Raw genomic sequence first — 20,794 nt, 5'->3', positions numbered from 1 at the left:
AGATGAAAATAAATTATTCATTGAAAATTTTCATTTTCAGTAATAGAAATTTTAAAGCACAAAAGCTGCCAAACTCCACCAGAAGGTCAAAGCATGCTTAGTTTATGTGGCCCCATCTGATTAAATAATTAATTTCTTATCCAGTGGTTATGGATATTGCTTTTACTCCACAGAAGAGTTTTACTGTCACATAAGTCTTAGTCCATCAATACACTCCTTTCTGGCAGAGACACGGATGGGATTTGGTCAGACTCACTAGCACAGGGCTGGGGAAAAGGGCAGCCCATACATGGGGGCAGTGAGACAGCCCACACCACATTTTGCCCTGTTTCTTTTAGCAAACCTGCAGCAGTGGGATGGCAGTAGAAGCTGGGCTAGAGAGGACATGTTTTACAACAATATAAAACATCTCTCATTGAAACATTTCATTTTCAGTAATAGAAATTTTAAAGCATGAAAGCTGCCAAACTCCACCAGAAGCAAATGCATACTGTTCTGCATGCCTTGACAGACCCCACAGGGACAGTGGCTGCCCTCCAGATCCAGATCTGCCACGGGATTAATCAAATAAAATAAACATATTTTTAATCCCAGACTTGAAATTTGTATCCTGCCATTCAAACTGCCAAAAGCCTTTCACAACCTTTTGAAAATAAATGTCACTTCTTACCCTCCTGCACACATCTGCCCATTCCTTCCCTCCCATGGTGGACTTCTGTAGTAGGTTGACGCTGGCTGGATTCCAGGCACCCACCAAAGCCCCTCTGTCACTGCCCTCTGCAGCAGGACAAGAGAGAGAAAATATAACAAAGGGTTCGTGAGTTGCAATAAGGACCAGGAGAGATCACTCCTCAAATACCAGCACGGACAAAAACAGGAAAGAATTAGAGACAGTAATTGAATTTGTTAGTAAAAAAAATATAGCAGGATAATAAGAAGTAAAATAAAACCTTTGAAACACCTTCCCTCCACCCCTTCCTCCTTTCTGAGCTCTACTTCCTCCCCCAGCAGCACAGGCAGACAGGGAATGAGGGCTGTGGTCAGTTCATCACCCATTGCTTCTCACACTGCACAGGGAGGGGAATCCTTTCCCTGTTCCACTGTGGGTGCCTTCCACAGGAGAGACAGTTCTCCATGAACTTCTCCAGCCTGAGTCCATCTCACAAGCAACAGCTCTCTGTGAACTGCCACAGCCTGGGTCCATCCCACAGACAACAGTCCTGCTCAAACTGCTGCAGTGTGGCTCCCTCTTCCACGGGGTGCAGGCCTTCAAGGACAGGCATTACCACCGTGTCTAACTGGTGTTTAGCCTTGATCAGAGGCACATCTATCTCTGAAGCCACCAGAGACTGGCTCTGCTGAACATGAAGGAAGCTTCTAGCAGCTTCTCACAGCAGCCACCCCTGTAGCCCTCCCCACTGCTACCAAAGCTTGGCCATGGAAACCCAATACAACTTCAAAAATTACTGAACTCTGTTCAGGTGCCATATACCTAACATGACTGCAATTTCAAGGTAAATTCACTTCTGTGAGAAGCCACTGATAAAATATGATTTCTGATGGTAGTGCTCAGCTAGAAAAGGTCTCATGACAGTGTAAGCACTATCTGAGGAGAAAAAACAATCTAAGAGATAATGTTACTTCAGGCTGTCACACAATCTATCCTTGGCCAGGAGCCTTGGTAATGTTACCATCCTATGTGACCTCCTTATCCCCAGCGTTGTGTGCCCCAGCAGACAGAGGGAGTGCTGCACTTGCTCCACACCATTTGTTCTCTCTTCCACATTGCTGCCCAGCCAGCAAACCAAAATACTAAGACAGCTTCACTCTAAGGATAGGCTGCTACAGACACCCTGAGCTCCCTGCTCAGTCATCAAAGACTTTTTGACATCAGAGGACTCTCTCACAAACACTTTTTTCTCAGAGAGAGCTCCTACTGCCAAGATGCAGGAGAGCTACTCACATTTTTCTGCTTCCATCAACTCCCCACATCCATATTCCAGTGGGAAAGCAGGTAGCTGACATCACACCAGAGATGCCTTTTTTTTTTTTTGAGCTGCCAGCATGCCAGGCCTCATTCTAGCAAACAGCATCTCCCACTTGGGCATACATGAGTCACACACTCTCGTTCCTCCTTTGCCTTCTTGCTGGTAACACCTCTGTGACCTATTCATTGGCAACTTGTTTGAAATGAGATTTGTGCAGGAGTAAATCAGTTTTCAAAATCCTCACAGCTCATTAGCCTCCTGTAGATTATACCTCTCTTGTTTTGCTTTCATTTTTTCCTCAATTCCTTCTGCACACATCTCCTGGCCTGCTAGCCCTCAGTTACACTTCCAGTATCACACACTGAAACCCATCCACATGTTTTTTGTGTTTAGCAGGGCATTATTCATTATTAATACTCAGAGTAGATGTAAATAGAGCAGCTCATCTCCAAAAGACTATTAAAGCAACATGGGAAAAACAAGAATAAAAGAGTAATCTTGGCACACCATCCACCCTTTTGCCTTGTTAGGGCACTTGAGTTCACAGTCTGCTGATGAAGAACAGGTAAGGCTAAACCTGGCTCTGAGCACCATCCTTGCCATGACATTTCCTTTCTTGGAGTACCACAAACATGCACTGCATTAAGAGAATTTGTTATTTCTGTGACTTGAAATGCAGCATATAGTTGTGAAGCAGTCACCAGGGCTGTAATGCTGTCATGGGAGTAAGAAGCTCCAGCTCACAGCCTAGAGTTTATAGGGATTTGGGTCTTGAAGCTGCACTACTTTCTTCTGTACATATAGCCCTGTACCAGAGAAGCTCAAAAAAAAACCCATCTCCTGGAAACTACCCAGAGCTTTTCTCTCTGAGGGAAACAAATGAGGCCTTAATTAATTTTCTTTCAAATACAGCAAATTGACTTCTGCTCCAGTTGTGCTAGTTTCAAGCCACATAGCACAATGGTATTAATTCCACTTCACTTAAGGGCTAAATGTTCAGAGCAAGGAAAAGGGAGTTTCCTGTAGGTCTTGCTTCAGTTGAAGTCAACAACCAAACCACCCTGGTTTTCACAGGAGTGGTTTCTTCAGAGTCTGCATTTCTGAGGGGGACTGTGACATGTCCCTGGGTTGGCACAGCAAAATGCAGGATACATGAAAGGCACTGGCTGAGCAAATTGCCTGGTCCTTTGCATATTTTTAAAGGTCTGCCACATCCTGCCTCAAATTTCATTTTACAGGCTCAAAGATAGAAGCACTTTTAGTGCCCTGTCCTAAGGCTAGCTTACTGGTTCACTGATCATCCTAACTAGCCCTGCTGTCTCAAACTCAATTTAATCTTTTTTAACACCAGAGTCTTGCCTGCAGGATTTCCAAACATTGGAGTAATACACAGTGTTCTGCACAGGGTCTTCTTAGTACCTTGCAAACCACTGGTGTATTTCCTTGCTATCAGACACACTTTGCCCAATAAACCAGAGGATCACATTTTTCTTCTTAGCATTTGCTTCCTTTGGGTACAATCAGCACCCACCCCATGTCACAGAGAACGACACTTAAAACCCAGCAGAACAATGTGCCTGGACACAGTGCCACTGTACCACAGCCATCCTGCACAGGTATCTCAATGTGGTGTTCTTCAGTGCCTTGGACCTGTACTAGCACCATCTCATGAATCTCATCCCTACACTGTGCTAAAAAGCATGAGAATTGGAAGAAAAAAATTGTACAACAAAACCCAAATCACTGAGTACAGTGAGCCTGTTAGTTAAGGAGAGAAACTGCAGGATCTGACCCATATACACATGTATAGGCAGCAGCAATTCTACAAAACTGCTATGGTAAACCATCCATCATCCCACCACCTCTAGTATGTTCAATGATACACTAGCTGCATCACTGCTAATGTGCTACAGTAAAGAGGTAAAGGGGATCTAAGATGATGAAGGACAAAACCTCCTTGGGTTTGTAATGGGATGTAATTGCATTTCAGCTTCAGCTTGAAAATGTAACCATGTAGCATTAGGATGTAGCCTTCCTGTTGAGTTTACATTCAATGGCACTTGCTTATTAGAGACTATTCTGGGTCACTGCATAAAATCCTGTAAGCATTTTAAGTTACCTTCCAACCATCTTAAATTCCTCCCACTGCCAAGTTTATCTAATGCACTCATTATTCAGCTTCATTATCACATTGACTATGCACTGCTTATGGAAGGTGCTATTATTCCTCTTCACAGATGGAAGAGGGTGGTACAGATCCCATATATACCAACTTATACCATTTGCTTAGTAAAAAAGTGACAAGCAAAGAACTGAACCTGTTTCTGTCTAACATTCATTGTTCTCAACCCTTCCTTTTTTCCAACAGCTTCATGTTCCATGATTTCCCAAAAAGCAACTCAATTTTCTCTCAGCTTCTCCTCTGTCAACTCTGAAAATTATATTAAGAAAGTCAGGCATCTCTTGACTAATTCTTCAAAATTAAGGGTAGCTGTAGAAGTCTTTCTATTACACAGTAGGTTTTTGTTACAGGACATTTGTTAACTTCTTGGATTCCCACCTGTTCTTTCCACATCATTTTGCATTGTTTGGCTACATACAGACTCTGTGCACCTCAAGAAAGCAGCAAATCAATTTTCTTTTCTTTATATAAAAATCAGCCCTTTTCAAGCTGCATACTAGAACTACTGCCTGCTGACTTTCATATTTTCTGAGACAACATCTGGCATAAAAAATTGATTGCAAATATGATCAGTTAGGAAGATTTTCTTCTAGCAGTCTTCCCGTTGGCTTTATTCCCAGAAATCAGCCCAATGGAAAAGAAAAATCTATTTGGCACTGTCTCCAGTTGCAATTACTCATTCTTCAGGTAGAACAGTTTCCCCCTTGGGGAGGTTTTGCTGACATGCGATTCACATGATGCGTTCTGAACTGCACTGGAACTGGTACGGCCTCTGGGGCTCTGGACAGATGCTCTCTGATGCCTAAGGGATTCAGAATCCCTGCTCATGCTGTAAAAGAATAATAGAGGTTATCCCCTCCAAAATCTAAGCATATAACTATAGGTATAACTTGAGGAATTTAAATGTAATCCTATCATTATGGGTACTAGGTTTCAGCTGCAGACATTTACCCATAATTAAGCAGAATTATTCATAAGAGGCTTTGGCCAAAGTCATGGCAGGGTTGGTAGCTCAGGTCATTGTTAAACAGTGTTAAAACAGCAGGAGAACTCAGGCCTGGGCTACCTCCTGTGGACCTAATGTGGGAGAGTGATGCAACCCTGCCCATGCATGTCCACTTTGCCTTCATGAGCGGGATATTTGTCCTCCAGCTCTCCTGAATTCAAGAACAGGTACCATGGGTTTAACAACTCTCTGCCTTTCTCCTCAGGCCATAATAGTCACCAGTGTAGGCTGAGTGCATGGGTGTACAGATAACAAAACAAGGAAAGGTCCAGCTTCCAACTCCTGTCCCCTCTCATGCTCCCTGCTGTGCATCACTCCCAGATGAGAGCAGAAGGAAACAGTAAATCTCTAATTGCTGGCTGCCAGATCCTTGGCACAGCACCATCAGGCAAGACCAAGTACAATCTAGGAACGGAAAAGTAGCTCATATTTAAATTGGAACATTAAATACTATATCCTAGAATACTGTGTTCAGATGTGGCTTCCAATAGGCCAAGGAGGAGTGATGTGAGATTTTTGCAGTTCTAAAAATACCTACTTGATAAAATCCAAGCAGTGGTGAAGGTAAAAATCATACCAAAAGAGAAATAATCTTACTATTCAGCTAATAAACACCTCAGATTAGTTTAAATGAAAATAATTTAAAATCTCCAGTCTTAATCTGACAGTTTGTTCTGTCTGATTACACTTTGCATTTTATTTCCCTGGAAGAACATCACCAGCAATGTCACATTTCCTACTGTTCTTCAATAGCTTCATGTTGTGATTTCCAGGCTGTGCTAGAATAAATAGTGCAGCTTGGAAACTGAAGCAGCATGCAAGACTGATCATTTGCTCAAAACCAACAGTTTTCAAGTAAATGAATGGGATGTAATTGCATTGCAGCTTCAGCTTGAAAAGGTAACCATGTAGCATTAGGATGTAGCCTTCCTGTTGAGTTTACATTCAATGGCACTTGCTTATTAGAGACTATTCTGGATCACTGCACTATTTGTATATGGAGAGCAGCTCATACACCTGTAGTTTGTAGTCCTGCTTGGATTACTCCAGTGGTGTATTCTGACCACTCATAACAAAGGCATCCTCATACTCATTTCAGCTATTTGTTTACCTCATCTGAAGTTTGCTCTGTGACCTTGGGGCCAAATCCTCCATGATTCACTGTGTGCAAGGGCTCCATAACTCCCTCGTGACCCATGAGGTCTCTACAGAAGCCAAGCCTGACCAGAAGAACTGCATGCATTAGGTTTAACAGACATCTGAGGTTTGGTTTCCCCAATATATGCCAACATTCTAATTGCTCCAGAAATAACCACTGACAACAGAATATCTTGAAAACCAAATAATATCTACCCTAATATCGACACTTGTTTCCATGAAATGTGCAGTGACAAGGTTTTTTCCCCTCATTTTCTCTGCCAGCCTAGCATAGTTTTGTTCAAACAGCCCTGGTAACTGACTAGGTTTACCCAAATACAAAACTACTGCAGATGTGCCAAACTTGCACAAAGCCAAATAGAGAGCTGTTCAGCATGACCCCAAGAAAGCATCCATGCAGCAAAACTGATGCCAGTCCTCAACCCAGAGACTGACAATTCTCTCCAGATCCCTTCAGCCAGGGACCAACAAAATCCTTTCATTACTGAGGACTGACTGGTTTCAGTGAGACAGCAAACAGCACACACCATGGTGTTTCCTAGCAAGATGAACACAAATAACAACTCCACCAGCACACTGGCCTTAGACTCCAGCTTTATATTAGAGTCAAAGCTATAGTATTTGCAATGTAAGTACTGCCCAAAGTCTGCCAAACATTTTGCTTCTGGCAGTAGCCCTCTGCATCACCCCCCACCATATGTCACTATTCCCAGCTCTCTCCTCCTGCCCCATCTCTTCTCTACTTCCCTGCTCTGGGCATCTGCCCCAGACAGAAGTTCCCATTCCCCTAGAGACTCCAATGAGGGTCAGCCTCAGGTGACAGCATAAGGCAAAGCCTCTGGGCTGTGAGCAGTGGGGATGGTGCTTTGGGCAGTTTCTTTGAAGTCTCTCAGGATGCTGTGCACTCACCACACCAGAACAGCCTGGCAGGGGGCAACAGAGGAGGGATCCCTTGCCATGTCTCTCAGTAGGCAGTCTGTGATGGCAGGAGGAAAGCAAATGCCCATCCTGCCATCCATGGAGGAAAGTAAAGGCAAGCTGTGCCAGGACTGCAGGCAGAGCAGAAGCACAGAGTGACAAAAACCAAAGGCAAAGCATGGGAAATAGAAAAAAAGAACCAACACTGAAATCTCACACAGGACTTTGGCTTTTGTCAGGTTGTTATACTGACATTGTGGCATGCTGGGCTTTGGACCTTGTCTATCAGGCTAGCCCGATGTATAAAGTCAAATGGGACTTTATGTTCAGCATTATCACAGAGTAGGCTGTAAAATCACTCAGGTGGATGGGCTGCAGGACTGTAAACAAAGGATTATGGCTTGTGACAAGTGGCTGTTCAGAGGGAAGGAACCAGGAATATCAAGGCACTGGGGATCAATAAAACATTAGGCTGAGTGCCTCAATAAAGTTTTAAATTAGTGCTTAAACCATCCAGCTGACAAAATAAGGTTGGGTTGGAGAGGCACTGGTGTGTCCTGGGAGAGGGAGAGGAGCAGCATCTGGGCAGGGCAGATGCTTGCTGCCTGTGTCCCAGCAGCAGCAGCTAGGAAGAGAAGGGCAATATGCCTGGGAGATGCTAGCAAAAATTGTGTCAGAGGCCTCCTTACTCTCTTCTCCCCAAGACTGTCACTTTCTCCTTATCCACAGGGCTTAGGAAGGTGCAGGAATATTCTGGTGCAAAACCAGGAAGAGTCTAAGGAAGAGGAATAGGTTGAGAGTTGAGGTAGCTGCACAATAGGTTGGGGTGTCCCAACAACAGTATAAAAAGCCTGAGACAGAGAGTAGAAATTGCAAACTAGATGAAGATATGATGAAAACAAAGGCTATTTAGCAAGGAGGAAATAATTTACCAATTAACATTCCTCTTGGCAGAGGAAGGAAGAGTTCTGGAAAGTCAAACTATATTGATCCAGCCTTAGGAGAGCTAGAAAACTAGAGAAGGGGACACAAAGAAATTAGCTAGACAGGAGGAAGGCAACACACCAGCACCAGGAATGTGCACACAGCTACCCTGCCAGAGCTGAGTGCTGGGCAGGAACCCACTGCTCAGTTCAGGGCTGTGGCTACCATGAGAGTCTGACTCACTGGGAGGAGACAGAAGGTGATAGCTCCCTGTGCAACTGTGGGGGATTGATTTGTGATGACAGTATGTGTTCCTGGTCTCTGAGGGGACATAGAAACAGTTTACAAACATTTGTAAGGCATAGACTCAAGCAGGACAGAGTGCAAATTACTTAGAGATGACAAAACAAAGAAAGGGAAAACCGAAGCTGAAAGTAACTCAAAAGCTTTTAACAATGAGCTGTAGTAGGTTGTTGAATAGCTCTCATGAAGAGAGCAGAGAAGAACCCAGGTATGGACAGTTTTAAAGTTGGATGGGAAGAAAGGTAATAATACATGAGCAATGGAAGGCATACTGAAGCATTTGTTGAAGTGATACAAAAATTTCCACCCACTCAATCTGTAGTTCCAGTTTTCCACTGCCCCACATCTCTTGCTATCATTAGTAGTGATCAAAATTGGAAATGTTTATTAAAGCATAACGTTATAGTACTGCTCCACCTGAGCATATAGATTTCTAGACATATCTGGCCAACAGAGAATTAAGCTTTATAATTATGTCTGGGAAAACGACTCACTACCAGCGATCCACTAAAACTCCTCCAATGATCTACTTCCCCACCTCAAAACTCCTTTAGTCTTGATGAGATAGGGATATGACTCCATGTTTGGATAGTGTGTGTTAATGTCTCCCAAAGTCACATGCAGCTGCTTCTAAAAATCTCCTGATAAATCTCTTTTTAATTTCATCTGGGAAACCACTTACAGGGCTCCCAAAGATCCACACGGAAACCTGAAAAGATCAAGGCCTAAATACAGTCCTGGTGAAGGCTGAAATAGCAACATGCCAAAAGCTTGGAGGAGCTACAGCAAGTATTAATGGTTAGCCCCATCAGCCAGAAGGCTGGGCTCTTCATATGGCAGAGCTGTTCACTGGCCTGAGGATTTTTCACATGACTAATAGCCAAGCTTTATAACTGTCCCCTGCAGACTATCATGATGATGAATGAATGAGATGAGATTAGTCAATATGGCTTATTGGTGGAGTTTGCTCACTTGCTGTGGATGCATCACTACCCTGTGCATTCATCAGCACAGTCTTTGCCTGTACAATATGAAATGACAACCAACCTTCAGCTCATTAGCTTTCTGCTAAGAACTCCCAAGCCTTTTTGGGTCCTTCTTTTGCTCCGTATCCTTGTTCTGGGCCATCCTGGAAAGTTGTTTGGTGAGTACCATATCCTTCCTTATTAAAGCAAAGCATATTAAGGCATACCTGTAGAAGTTAAATGAGAAATTGCTGAAAAACATTGACTTCATAAGACAGTGACTAATGGGGCATTTACTACTCCTGTCCTCTGCCTGAAAAAATCAAGAGTTGCTCCACTAAGTGGCACAGATGCTCTACAGCTCCACAAGCAGCAGTGATCCTCTTTTGGCTGAATGGTATTTCCAGAGCAAAGCATTTCTCAACTCACTGACGTTGTTGAGCCCAGGATTCCTGTAGAAACCAGGGATATTTCAAAGTAACTGCAAGCACCACATTCAAAGTGGGTACTCAAAAAGGTACACTGTATTGCCTGACACATCTTTGCATCAAGCAATAGCTTACACTAGCACAAAAGGGAATAAGGTTTCATGGTTGGAAACTGCTTTGAACTGAAATCTGAGAGCTTTGCCATTCCTTTCCAGCTCTGGCGTGAATTCCCTAGGCAGCCCAAGGCAGGCATCTTCATCTCCCTGGGGCTCAGTTTGCCATCTGCAAAACTGGGTTAGCATCTTCTGTTCCTTCTTTCGCCCTTTTTATCCTTGTCTATATTAACGGTAAATACAGATGGGCTTGTTTGTGCGCAGGTACAGCGCAAAACAGGGGGCACGACCGTGAAAGTGCCGCTCATTTAGGATGGTCTGCAGGGAAAGAAGCGAGCTCGGAGGGGCAGGTGCAGGGCAGGACGCACGGATTAAGGGATGCGCACACAAGGAGTGGGGATGCCTGCAGGGAAGTACACTCTCCCTGGCGGGCCGGGCGCTTACCCGCCACCCGATCGAGCCCCGCGCCGCGCTCGCCGCAGCAGCGCCGCGCCCGGCCCCTCGCGGCGGGGAGGCGGGGGCGGGTCCCCGCCCGGCCGCGGCGCTGCCCCCGGCCCGGCGCCTCGGCGGGGCTGCGGGGCGGGCTCCCCCCGCGCCTGCCTCCGCCCGCCCCCGGCGCGGGGCTGCAGCGGGCAGCGCGGGGCGCCGCAGCCTGCCGGCGGCCGCAGCCTGCCCGCCGCCGCCGCCCCGCAGGTGGGGGCGCCGTGCGGGGCCCGGGGTGCCATGGAGGAGCCGCCGCCGCCCGCCTGATCCCCGAGGCCGCCGGCACCGAGACAAAGAGCGGGGCTGCGGCCGCGCCCGCCCGGTGAGTGCCGCGGGGGAGCGGGGCGGGCCGGGGGCTCCGTCTTGCGCCGCGGCCCGGGAATAGGTCTCGGTCCCGCTGCCAGCCCTGCCTGATACCCCCGGGCACCCCTTTCTCCGTTCACCCATTCACGTCCGCCACTTCGCCGAGCCCAGCGCACCTACAGCATCCTCGTTCATAGCCCGACTACCCTCAGCCGAGACTGCCCTCCCGGCCCAGACACAGGCGCGCCCCCGCAGCACCCCCGTTCCTTGCCGAACGAGTCTGCGCCCACCGCCCGAACCTGCCGGAGGACCCTGAACGCCCCCGCGTCACCCCGCACACCCCCGTCACCCCGAACGCCCCCGCGCACACCACAGGCGCAACCCGCGCGTCCCGAAGACTCCCGCACCACGCCCCTGTGCCCGACCGCCCAAACACGGCTCCCCGCCCCGGGCACTCCCGCCCCCGGACACTGCCCCTCCGCGCCCAACACCTGCCGCAATCTGCCCCCTTCCCGCACAAACGCAGCCCAGCCCCTCCGCGCCCCCGGTGCACACCTCGCCGCCCCCTCCCAGCCGCTCCTCGCCGCTGTCCCGGGGACACAAAGGGGTCTGTGCGCCCGCTGCCCGCCCGCTCACCCGCCGCCGCTCTCTGCCCCGCAGGCCGAGCCATGGTGGAGCCGCCGGCCGAGCCTCCCCCGCAGCCCTGCCCGGCGCCCGGGGGGGCGGCGGGGGGAGAGCCGGCCCGTCCTGGAGAGCAGTCGCCGCTGCTGCACCTGGACCTGTACAACTTCGACTGCGCGGCGGCGGAGGGCAGCCGGTACGTGCTGACCAGCCCGCGGTCGCTGGAGGCCTGCGCCCGCTGCGCCGTGCGGCCCGTGGAGCTGCTGCCGCGGGCGCTGGGGGACCTGCTGAGAGAGGCGCCCGGGCGCTCCATGCGGGTGGCCGCCGGCCTCTACGAGGCCTACGAGCGGGAGCGCCGCCGCAAGCTGCAGCAGTGCCGGGAGGAGCGGGAGAGGATTATCCGGGAGGAGAAGAGGCGGATCCTCGGGCCCCTCGGCAGCCTGCCGCCTTCGCCCGCCGCCCGCGTCTCCTCCCGGGCTGCGGCCGCAGCTGCCGGCGGGCCCCGGACCCCTGGCGGGGGGAAGGCCAGGGCATCGAGGGGTGCCAAGGGCAAGAGCCACTCCCTGGACTCCTTGCAGAAGCGTCGCGAGGGTAGCTGGGGCAAGACCTCCTCTGAGTCGGGCGCTTCGTCGTCCTACAGCGGGGAGAGCCTGCGGGAGCGCGGGGGCAAGGTATGCGGCCGGGGTCGGGGGTTAGCCGCCGCCAATGGGACTCTGCTGGGGCGCAGCTTCAGCCTGGGCGACCTCAGCCACTCCCCACAGACTGCCCAGAGAGTCGAGAGGATCGTCAGGGAGGTGAAGAGGAAGAAGGGTCTCTCAGAAGTGCCAGAGAGAGACAAGAAGATCGCTGCACTGATGATCGCCAAGCACCAGGAGGCCAACCTCCTGCGGGAGCAGCGGCAGGCGGCTCACCTGCAGTGGGACAGTCAGCGGCGCCTCGCTGAGCAGCGGAAGGAGCAGGAGGAGAAGGAGAAGCAAAGGGCCCTCCTGCAGGGTCAGCGGATGTGGGAGAGCCAGGTGGAGAAGCGGCGAGGGAGACTGAACCAGGAGCAGGAGGAAGCTGCCCTGATGAAGCAGAAGCAGCTCCTGGTATGTGAGGAGAGGTGGCGGGAGCAAGCGGAGAAGCAGGAGCGGCTGCGGAGGGAGAGGCTGGAGAGGGCCATCAAGGAGGACAAGCAGAAAAAGCTCCATCAAGAGCTCAACCTGAAGGCAAAGGAAGAGGTCAAGAAGGAGCACCAGGAGCGAGAGGAGCAGCTCCTGCAGGAGAAGCTGTCCACAGCTGCACAGAAGAGGCTGAAAAAGGAGGTGCAGCTGCAGAAGGAAAAGAGACTGTTCAACCAAGCAGAGAAGCTGAAGCATGAGGCCTTGCTTAAGGAACTGGCCAAGCAGGAGGCTGAAGAGAAGGAAATGCTGAAGGCATCTCTGAAGATGAGTTTGACAAAGGCTCAGGAGAACTATGAGCAGCTTGTGGAGAAGAGGAACCAGGAGCTGAGGGAGAAGGCCAGGCGTGAGGACATGCAGATCCAGAGAGCTAAACTGGCAGCAGAGAAGAAGGAAAGAGAGCAGAAGGAGCACTTGGAAGCACTGGCTAGAGAGACAGAGAGAAAGCTCCAGCATGCTGCCCAGGTGGCTGAAGAGGCTGTCCAAGAAAAAGCCCGCAAAGTGGTCTTGAGCCGTCTGGAAAAGGAAAAAGTGCAGAAGATGAACAAGCAAAAGGTGGAACAGTATGAGGACTTACGGCGCAGGGAAATTCTCCTCTCTATAGAGAGGAAGCTGGAGAGAAGTGAGCAGATCTTCAAGGAGAAGAAGACTGTCTTAGAAAATGCCAGGTCTGTTGCTCGAGCATCCTTCCATGTCCGGGAAAAGGTGCGGGAGGAGACGAACATGCGCACCTTTGACAAGATGGCCTTCGAAGCAGAACTGCATGCTCAACTTAGTAAGAAATGAAAGATGTTGTCATGGATGAGTGAGGATGCACCACTGGTTGTCCATTGTAATGTGACAGAAAGCTCCTCAGCATGAGCATTTTACAAACAACAAAAACCAACATCCACCCTAATTTCTATTTTGGGGGAGCAGGGTACCGCACAAAAATGAGGCAGCTATTTCACATACTGTTTAAAATACATTTTTCATTCTAGGTGTGGTATAAAGACTGACCTCAGTCATCTTTACAGAGAAGAAGCAAGTTTTTCTGTCCTCCACTCCAGAAGCACATGCATTTTTTTCAGAGAGGGCTGCAAAATCTGCTTGAAGTCTCTGAGTTACTGATCAATTGTTTACACCAGAGACGACTACAGCTTCACTCTCCAGTGGGAAATGCAAACAGAGGTTGCTGACTACTAGAGCCTGCTGAGTAAGAACCAAAACCACCCCAGCTGATTCTGCCTGGAGTGACGGGCAGTTTGGTTTAAGTTATGGGACTGCATTTTCAAAGCTGCTGCAATCCCATGCTGAAGGTGAGGACGGCTGGAGTACAGAATGCCATATACCCTGGGTACCCCTTGGCTGCTGCCAGTACCAAGCTAGGGAAAGCACAGATCAAGGCCATGTAAGTAGACATCATGGTCAGAGCTGGGCAGAACCTGTCTGAAAGTGCTCACAAACACAATTTCTTTTTTGCTGTTACCCCTCCCAAGGTATCTGCAGCTCTCCTTCTCCTTTCCAAGTTTCTCTTACAAACCTCTGTAGAATTCTTTCTTTTCTTTTGAAGGAGGGAGAAAAGGAGAGAAATTTGTGGACAGTCCACAAACTGACAAGCACCCACTCAAGCCACTTGTTCATTAAGATACAAAAATGAATTAACCTGTGGAATCTGGACTTTTGGGGAAACACAGATGTCACTTGTAAATGGAAATCACCACCCTCAGGAATTCTCAAAAGTCAAGAAGACCCTCAGCCACCTTATCTAATATGCCCTATCTTGAGTGGGAGGTTGGACCTGATGTTCTCCAGAGTTCCAACCTTATAATTCTCATGAGCTGCATACAATGACACGTTTGCCCAGCTCTTATCAGTGTCTACTGAGCAGGGCAGCATTTCTCTGCCACTGGTGCTAAGAGTTGTATTCTTATATAGAGCACAAGAAAGAGTAGATGCACAAAATAAGGTACATTACAGATTCTCTGAGGATCATGTCTTTTATAAAAAAGTTAACTCAATACTATTTAGGGGGAACTGAGTCCTTCTGCAATTAAATACACCAGAAATGTGAAAAACCTACCTGTGCCCTGTGTACAGCATTGGAGTACAACAGCGTTCTGCTCCAGGCTTCCACATTTACTCTTTGCTGAGTTGGAGTTGTAAGCACACATCCAAAGCAGGCACTTTGGTTTGGCTTTTTTCTGGCTCCGGGCAGCATCAGCTCTCTATTCCACCATCCGTGATGCCGTATTGGGTTGCTCTGGTGATAGCAGTCAGACCTGGAGCACGGAGAAGAAGCACCAGGAAGAGACAGCATCTCGTTTCCTTGCGGATGTCTCCGACGTACAACATAGTAGAAGAGACAACCAGGAGAGGGTTGACATATGGCACAGACATGCAGTCTAGCGTACATAGATTGCTTACCAGAATTTCTCTGGAGGTAACAGCAGGTCAGAGCCCTCCTAGAAGGCTTTAAAGGAGTTGTTAAATGAACACTAACAATAGACCAAATACACTGCTGCCCTGCAAGGTTACAGACATTACACAGTGTTGAAAATTAAGACATAGGTATTTTTTTTATTTTTATAAGACTTGATCTTTGAATCCAAGTATGATTGGTGGTGTTAAGGGCAGGCAGTATGAAAGTAGGAATTAGGGCACCTGAACAATGTTTGCTCTGTCAGTCATTGGCTCACTGTGTAATGCCAGGCAAGTCCTCAGAGGCTGGACCTGCTCCTATTGATATAAACGGAAGCGGAGTTGGGCTCTTGGGACTCACAGGAAATAGTAAGACTCTGATTGGCAAAGCACTTCAAAGACTTTGGACAAATGTTGCTTATAAAGTACAAAGTAATATTTATTTATGTATGTATTTATTTATTTATTTATTTATTTATTTATTTATTTGAGTGGTTATTAAAGTGAAACATCCCTCGGTGAAAAGCATTAACACCCAAATCTGGTAACTGTGGAAAGGACAGCTGTGTTAGTATTTCCAGCAGGGAGCTTGTCCCCTCACCCTCATCCTCAAAGCAGCAATTAGAACAGTAAAGGAAATCCTATTCTAACACTGGACAAGGTCCTTGAGAAAACACAGACTTCTCCACGTGTTGTCCATGCCTCAGTGATTTATGTGTGCCCTCGTACTTCAAAGACCCAGAAAAAAGATGGTCAGTGGCTCAAATCCAGCCACTGCAGAACTGCCCTTGCTCCCTGGCAGCACTAGAGTTGGGATAAAACCTGCAGTGACTCCAGCATAGCCAATGTTTCATCTGATTTGTAGCCTTTGGGGCTGGAGAGAAAGCCTGCCAGCTTGTATATGAAGGGGTTTGCTTCCTGTGTCCTTGCACTGGGGGTGAAATTCACTGCTTGGTTAATTTAGCAGAGGGAAAAGGGGGAGAGATGGGAAACAGCGGAAAGAAGGCAAATGGTGATGGGTGAATGAGCAGGCAGCCTCTGACTGGAGGAGCATGTTTTCCCTAAAGCTCTACTGCAATCTACCTGAAGACTGTCCAAACCTCCCTCTGACAAGGGCATTTCCAGACAGAGAACATTCCAGCCCAGGAGACATGTCTTGGCCACTGACTGTAATTACACCTGGGGTCCATCTCTTGCTGCTGACTGAGTTTGACACCTTGGGGCTACAGCTGAACTAATCAACACAAACCTACATGAAGGTAATTGGATTGGCAAACTAGTATTCTACTGTGCACTGTACAGCTCAAGTTTTGAATGTGCAAACTGAGAAAAAATATTTTTTTTCAAAAGACACTGATTTGTGTATGGATATTTTTTATTTCTGTAGTGGTTTAAATCCTAAGTCCATGAAATTCAGTGAATTTTATGAGTTTAAAATTGCAGCATGGAGAATTTAAGTCAGCAGTTTGGATGGAGGCAAGAGAGGTATTTCTTGGGTCTGCTTAATGTTTCTGTTTGTTTGAGAAGGAATTCTACTGCTGGATTTCTGTGGGAACAAAAGTTAAACCCTGGGTACCTGTAAAAGGTATGGCCTTTTTAGATGGGGCTTATTTGGTACTTTTGCAATTGAGCTTCAGGTTAGGGAGAACTAAAAAATCAATCAACATGGAGGAGAAGCACTGATTAAGGGGCAGTTTCTTTTGGCTCACCTCTGGAGGAATTTTGGAAGACAATGGAACACATTTTGCATGTTCAGAAATTCTTGTTTATGTGGATTGTCTAGTCTTTAATGGCATCTAGGCTGAAACTGGAGCACTTCAGTGCCAGAGAGAGTGCCAACAATCTCACCTGTGTGCTTCCTCTTCACACAAAACTCATCACTAAAACTCATTCTCTCTGTCAAAGTTGAATTTGGCACATATGTCTAAAAGCTATTAGGAAGAGCAGCTGCACCACCACTGGTTAGTATTTTGCAAGGTAAATTGTAAGCCAGTTTATATGAAGTTCTTTCTCCACATGCATAAGAGGGATATGAGGATTAGATTTCTTGCCTTGGTTATCTATTTTCCTCTTAGGATGCTAAGGAGCTGCAGACTTATTCTTTGCTAAAATTTCTCCTGATGTCAGGGGAATTCTGTTTGCTAAACAAATGCTGAATATGTAGTGCTCACAGGTTTGATAGGGGACTTAGTTAAAGACATCTACATGTCTTTATTAAGCCAAAGCTGGACAGGGAGGTGTGGGAAACAGAATTTGCAGTACATAGCCTGGCTTATTATAGCCTACCTGAGGATGGCTTCTCATTGCCGCAGTTGTTGCATCAAAGAAAGACTTGCTTTCAGCTGTGGGTGTTCTTCTGCAGATAAAGACAAAAATGTAGTAGTTGAAATGTCATTTCAAACATGGGTTGTTTTTGCTTGGGCTTTTTTTGGTCTTGTTGGGGTTTTGTTTTAACGAAGATGCAGGGAGATGTAAGGGTGAGATACAAAGCTAGTTAGATGCAGCACATTACAGATGGTAACTGTTGTCTTCACACATAGTTCTGCTCTGTGGACCTGAGACTGTGCTGTTTAGTAGAGCAGCCACTACATCCAGGAGAGCAGAGGTGCTCTGTGATCTGTTCTCAGATCACACAGGCTCCCTTCAAAGCAATCCAATGTAAGCTCTTAACGTTTTGCTGAGTCAAGCTCCAAGGGAATGTAGTTTGTTAGAATTGGATTTAGCCTGCATAGTTGTAAAAGAAGGCTGTCATAGGTAAAGAAGAGGAAGACACTGCCTTAGCCCAGTCCTTGTGGAAGTCAGCCCTGAGACACCTGCTTTGCAGTGCAGTACAGGAACGTTGTGGTGGGAGCTGATAGAGCTCTAATACAACTGACTGGGGGAGTGCAGCCCCACAAGTCCTTGGCAAGCAAGTAGCACCCACTCTGAAGAGCTAGTACAGAGGTACGGTAAGAAAATCATAATGCTTCAGGCTTCTAGGCAGGCAGCAGCTCTGCCCTCCTTTTTGGTGAGATAGGTGATGGTTTGAACAGAAAACACTGGGAACAAGGAAAAAAAATGCAAAACTCTTCCAACCCAAGATACCTGGAAAGAGAGTCTCCGCTCATGGAGACCATCCAGCACTCTGGGCAGGCCAATCTTCAGAGTCTTCATAATGGAATATGCCCCACATCCCACATGCCTCTTAACACTAGGACATGAAAAAAATTTCTTTCTAGTCTGACTTCTTTGTCCTTAGCCCATTCTTTGAGCATGCATCTTTCCTGTGAAACTTTACCTTGTTATTGTAAGATTCTAGCCTGAAAGGACCCAAGTTCTTTCTCTCATAAGTTTGCACTCGTCTCCTACATCCCTGCCATTCAGCATGGAATCCTCTGCATTACAAAACCACTCTGGCAGTAAGAATCATCCTGAATTACAAAACCAAACTGCCAGTGCTGTTTTGTTCTTATGCACTTTACACAGTTCCCTGCATCTTATCTCAGGACCTGGCTGTGAGGTAAACTAGTTATTGCCCCCAGCCTAAGTACAAGCAAAGTGAAGCAGAAAGAACTGATGTGATTTGCCCGGGGCCATGCTGGCCTCCCTGATCTCGCTGGAGCTCTCACTCATGTCCTCCCTAATCCCCATGCAGTCCTCTAATTGACCTCTCCTGGTTGCAGTGGAGGGATATCCCTGTGTCCCTGCTGTGGCAGCTCCCCTGACTCCTGATCTGCAGCTGGTGCTTCATGGAGGATAAATGTTTTAAACCACCAGCCGCCACTTCTGGGCATTGTCTCCAACCCCTGGGGGGGGGGATGGGGGGAGGAGGGTCTGAACATTATATAAGGCTGTGCTGGGAGCCCAGGCCAGGGGCAGGGTGAGAGGAAGGTGCATTAGCAGAAATGGGCAGGAGCTACAGATGGAAATGTTAAATGAATGAGTAAACATGGACTGAGTATCCTTATACCACCCTGGCTAGCTAGAATCACTTAGATCTCTATGTGACAGCATACAATAACACTTTCTTTCAGCACATTAAACTTACAGGGCCCAGTTCATCCCATTAGTTACCTCTCTAGGGCCAGCAGAGTTATTCCAGGAGTGAATACAGTCTAGATATATTAAACTTTTCATTATTTATGTAAATCACAGTGGCTTGGCAGAGCTTTTGCTTTCAAGAGCTCAGTGGAAATTTCCTCCTGCCTGAGCAGTACCCAGGCAATGGGATGGGAGGGTCACATATGAGCTGATATTTTTAGACTGGGTGACAAATTTGTCAATACCCTGGTGCTGGACGCTGTGTTCCTGGGTGTTTACAAAGCAGTGTCTGCTTAAGCAGCTCAGTGCAGCTGAGAGGAAGAGCAGCTGGCACAGAAGTACCTTGCCAGACAATAAGTTAAACAGTTGGGAGTAAGAGATTTGGCTCTTTGTCTGTTGGGCACTACTGGGAATGTTTTGGTTTATAGGAGGGTGATGTGATAATTTAATCTCTTTTTTTAATCACCTCCAAAGTAAGCTGTGCTATTTTTGACAATTATTTAATGATTTATAAGAGGCAGGAAAATAAATGAGGAAGGGAGCACAAAACACAGATGTGTAGGTAAAGCTGAAAGCCATTTTTCTTTCCCTCCTGAAAAAAGCCATGTTATCCCAGCAGGTGAGGGCTTGTTAAGTGCCATGTTGTGTGCAATTTCTTAGACCCTAGGAGGGGACCACTCTGTTCACAAGCTTTGCTACTTATACACCTGTCTCCTGTATGTGCTGACAAGACAGGCTTCATGTTTACCTCCCAGCAACAGCTATTTCTTCAGATTTCAAGGAAAATGTGAGATCCATGAATAGGCACCATTTTCACTAGGGACCCTACACAGCCATCCTGAGTGGACTCAATCCACATCTGACATGAACCCTGATGGAAGAGTGGTACTTTGTTCTCATCAGGGAATTTCAGCAGCCCTCATCCACACAGTCTAGGAGCCTCTGCACCATTTTCAGCTTCCACCTGAAGCTGCCAAGATTTCCTTGTGTCCTAATTTGATCCTGAGGCTCCTGCTCCCGTTGCCTGCAGCTAGGTAGCTGGGGGGCTGACCATAGGGTGCAGCCAAGTCTCCACATGTCTGCAGAGGCTTCAAGAAAACTAATTGCCCTGTTCTTCCTTGAACTGGGGCAGGTCTGGGCACAAGCAACTACAAGAACTGTCTGAACCTGGGCTTTGGGTGCGGATTGAAAACCTACAGAAGAACTGGGGTGTTGTGGCACAGCAAAGGGATGCTACTGTTTTATTTTTAATTATCAAACACCACTGCTAATCTACTTCCCCTACATTGTTTTCCCAGACAGTACCATGAATGGGGCAAGCCCATTATTAACGGCCCCAGTGGAAGTGCTTAGCTGTTGCCCTCCCCACTTAGACCAATGCTTGGCATGGGGAGCAGTGTCCCTTCTTGCCTGAGAGGGAAGCTTTCCTTTCTGTAGTCAGCATCACATCATACACAGGTGTTCTGGGGCAGGCTGGCATCCTAAGATACATCCCTCCTATCACCAGCTTCTCCTTATGACCTGGATTCTACCAGTGAATTCGTACCTAGCTCATAAAGGTCTGCATGACCTGTCACGACAGGGATTTTAGGTATGTTGTGACAGCTATACATCATGATGTTGCTTTTTCTGTTATCAGTTTCACCTCCTGCTGCTCAGGAGGAAGTAAAACCAGGGAGGATTGTTTCAGTGAACCAGAGCTGACCTGCCTGCTCTCAGAAAATGGTAGGCAGGTAGGCAAGCTGAGAGCTTCAGGGCTTTATGCAACACTAGAACACCTGACATCTTAGGTTAGCTTTAGATATACTCCATACCCCTTTTC

At 47.5% G+C, this 20,794-nt stretch overlaps 1 protein-coding gene across 1 annotated transcript; it reads left to right on the top strand.

Annotated features, from left to right (window-relative positions):
- The first annotated feature begins 10,663 nt into the window (after nt 1-10,663).
- Nucleotides 10,664-16,199, top strand: CCDC177 (coiled-coil domain containing 177). The gene is made up of 2 exons (XM_084207324.1): nt 10,664-10,790; nt 11,432-16,199. The coding sequence occupies exon 2, from the start codon at nt 11,440-11,442 to the stop codon at nt 13,336-13,338; it is 1,899 nt and encodes a 632-aa protein (XP_084063450.1). The 5' UTR covers nt 10,664-10,790; nt 11,432-11,439; the 3' UTR covers nt 13,339-16,199.
- Nucleotides 16,200-20,794: the final 4,595 nt, after the last annotated feature.

Source organism: Fringilla coelebs (genome assembly GCF_963513975.1).
Source record: "Fringilla coelebs genome assembly, chromosome: 6".
NCBI lineage: Eukaryota > Metazoa > Chordata > Aves > Passeriformes > Fringillidae > Fringilla > Fringilla coelebs.
Note: the sequence above shows the minus strand (reverse complement) of the source record. Positions and strands in the feature narration are given on the sequence as shown.

Bases quoted from the DNA above. Each gene is read 5' to 3' on its own strand.
- CCDC177 (XM_084207324.1), top strand. From the start codon at position 11,440: ATGGTGGAGCCGCCGGCCGAGCCTCCCCCGCAGCCCTGCCCGGCGCCC.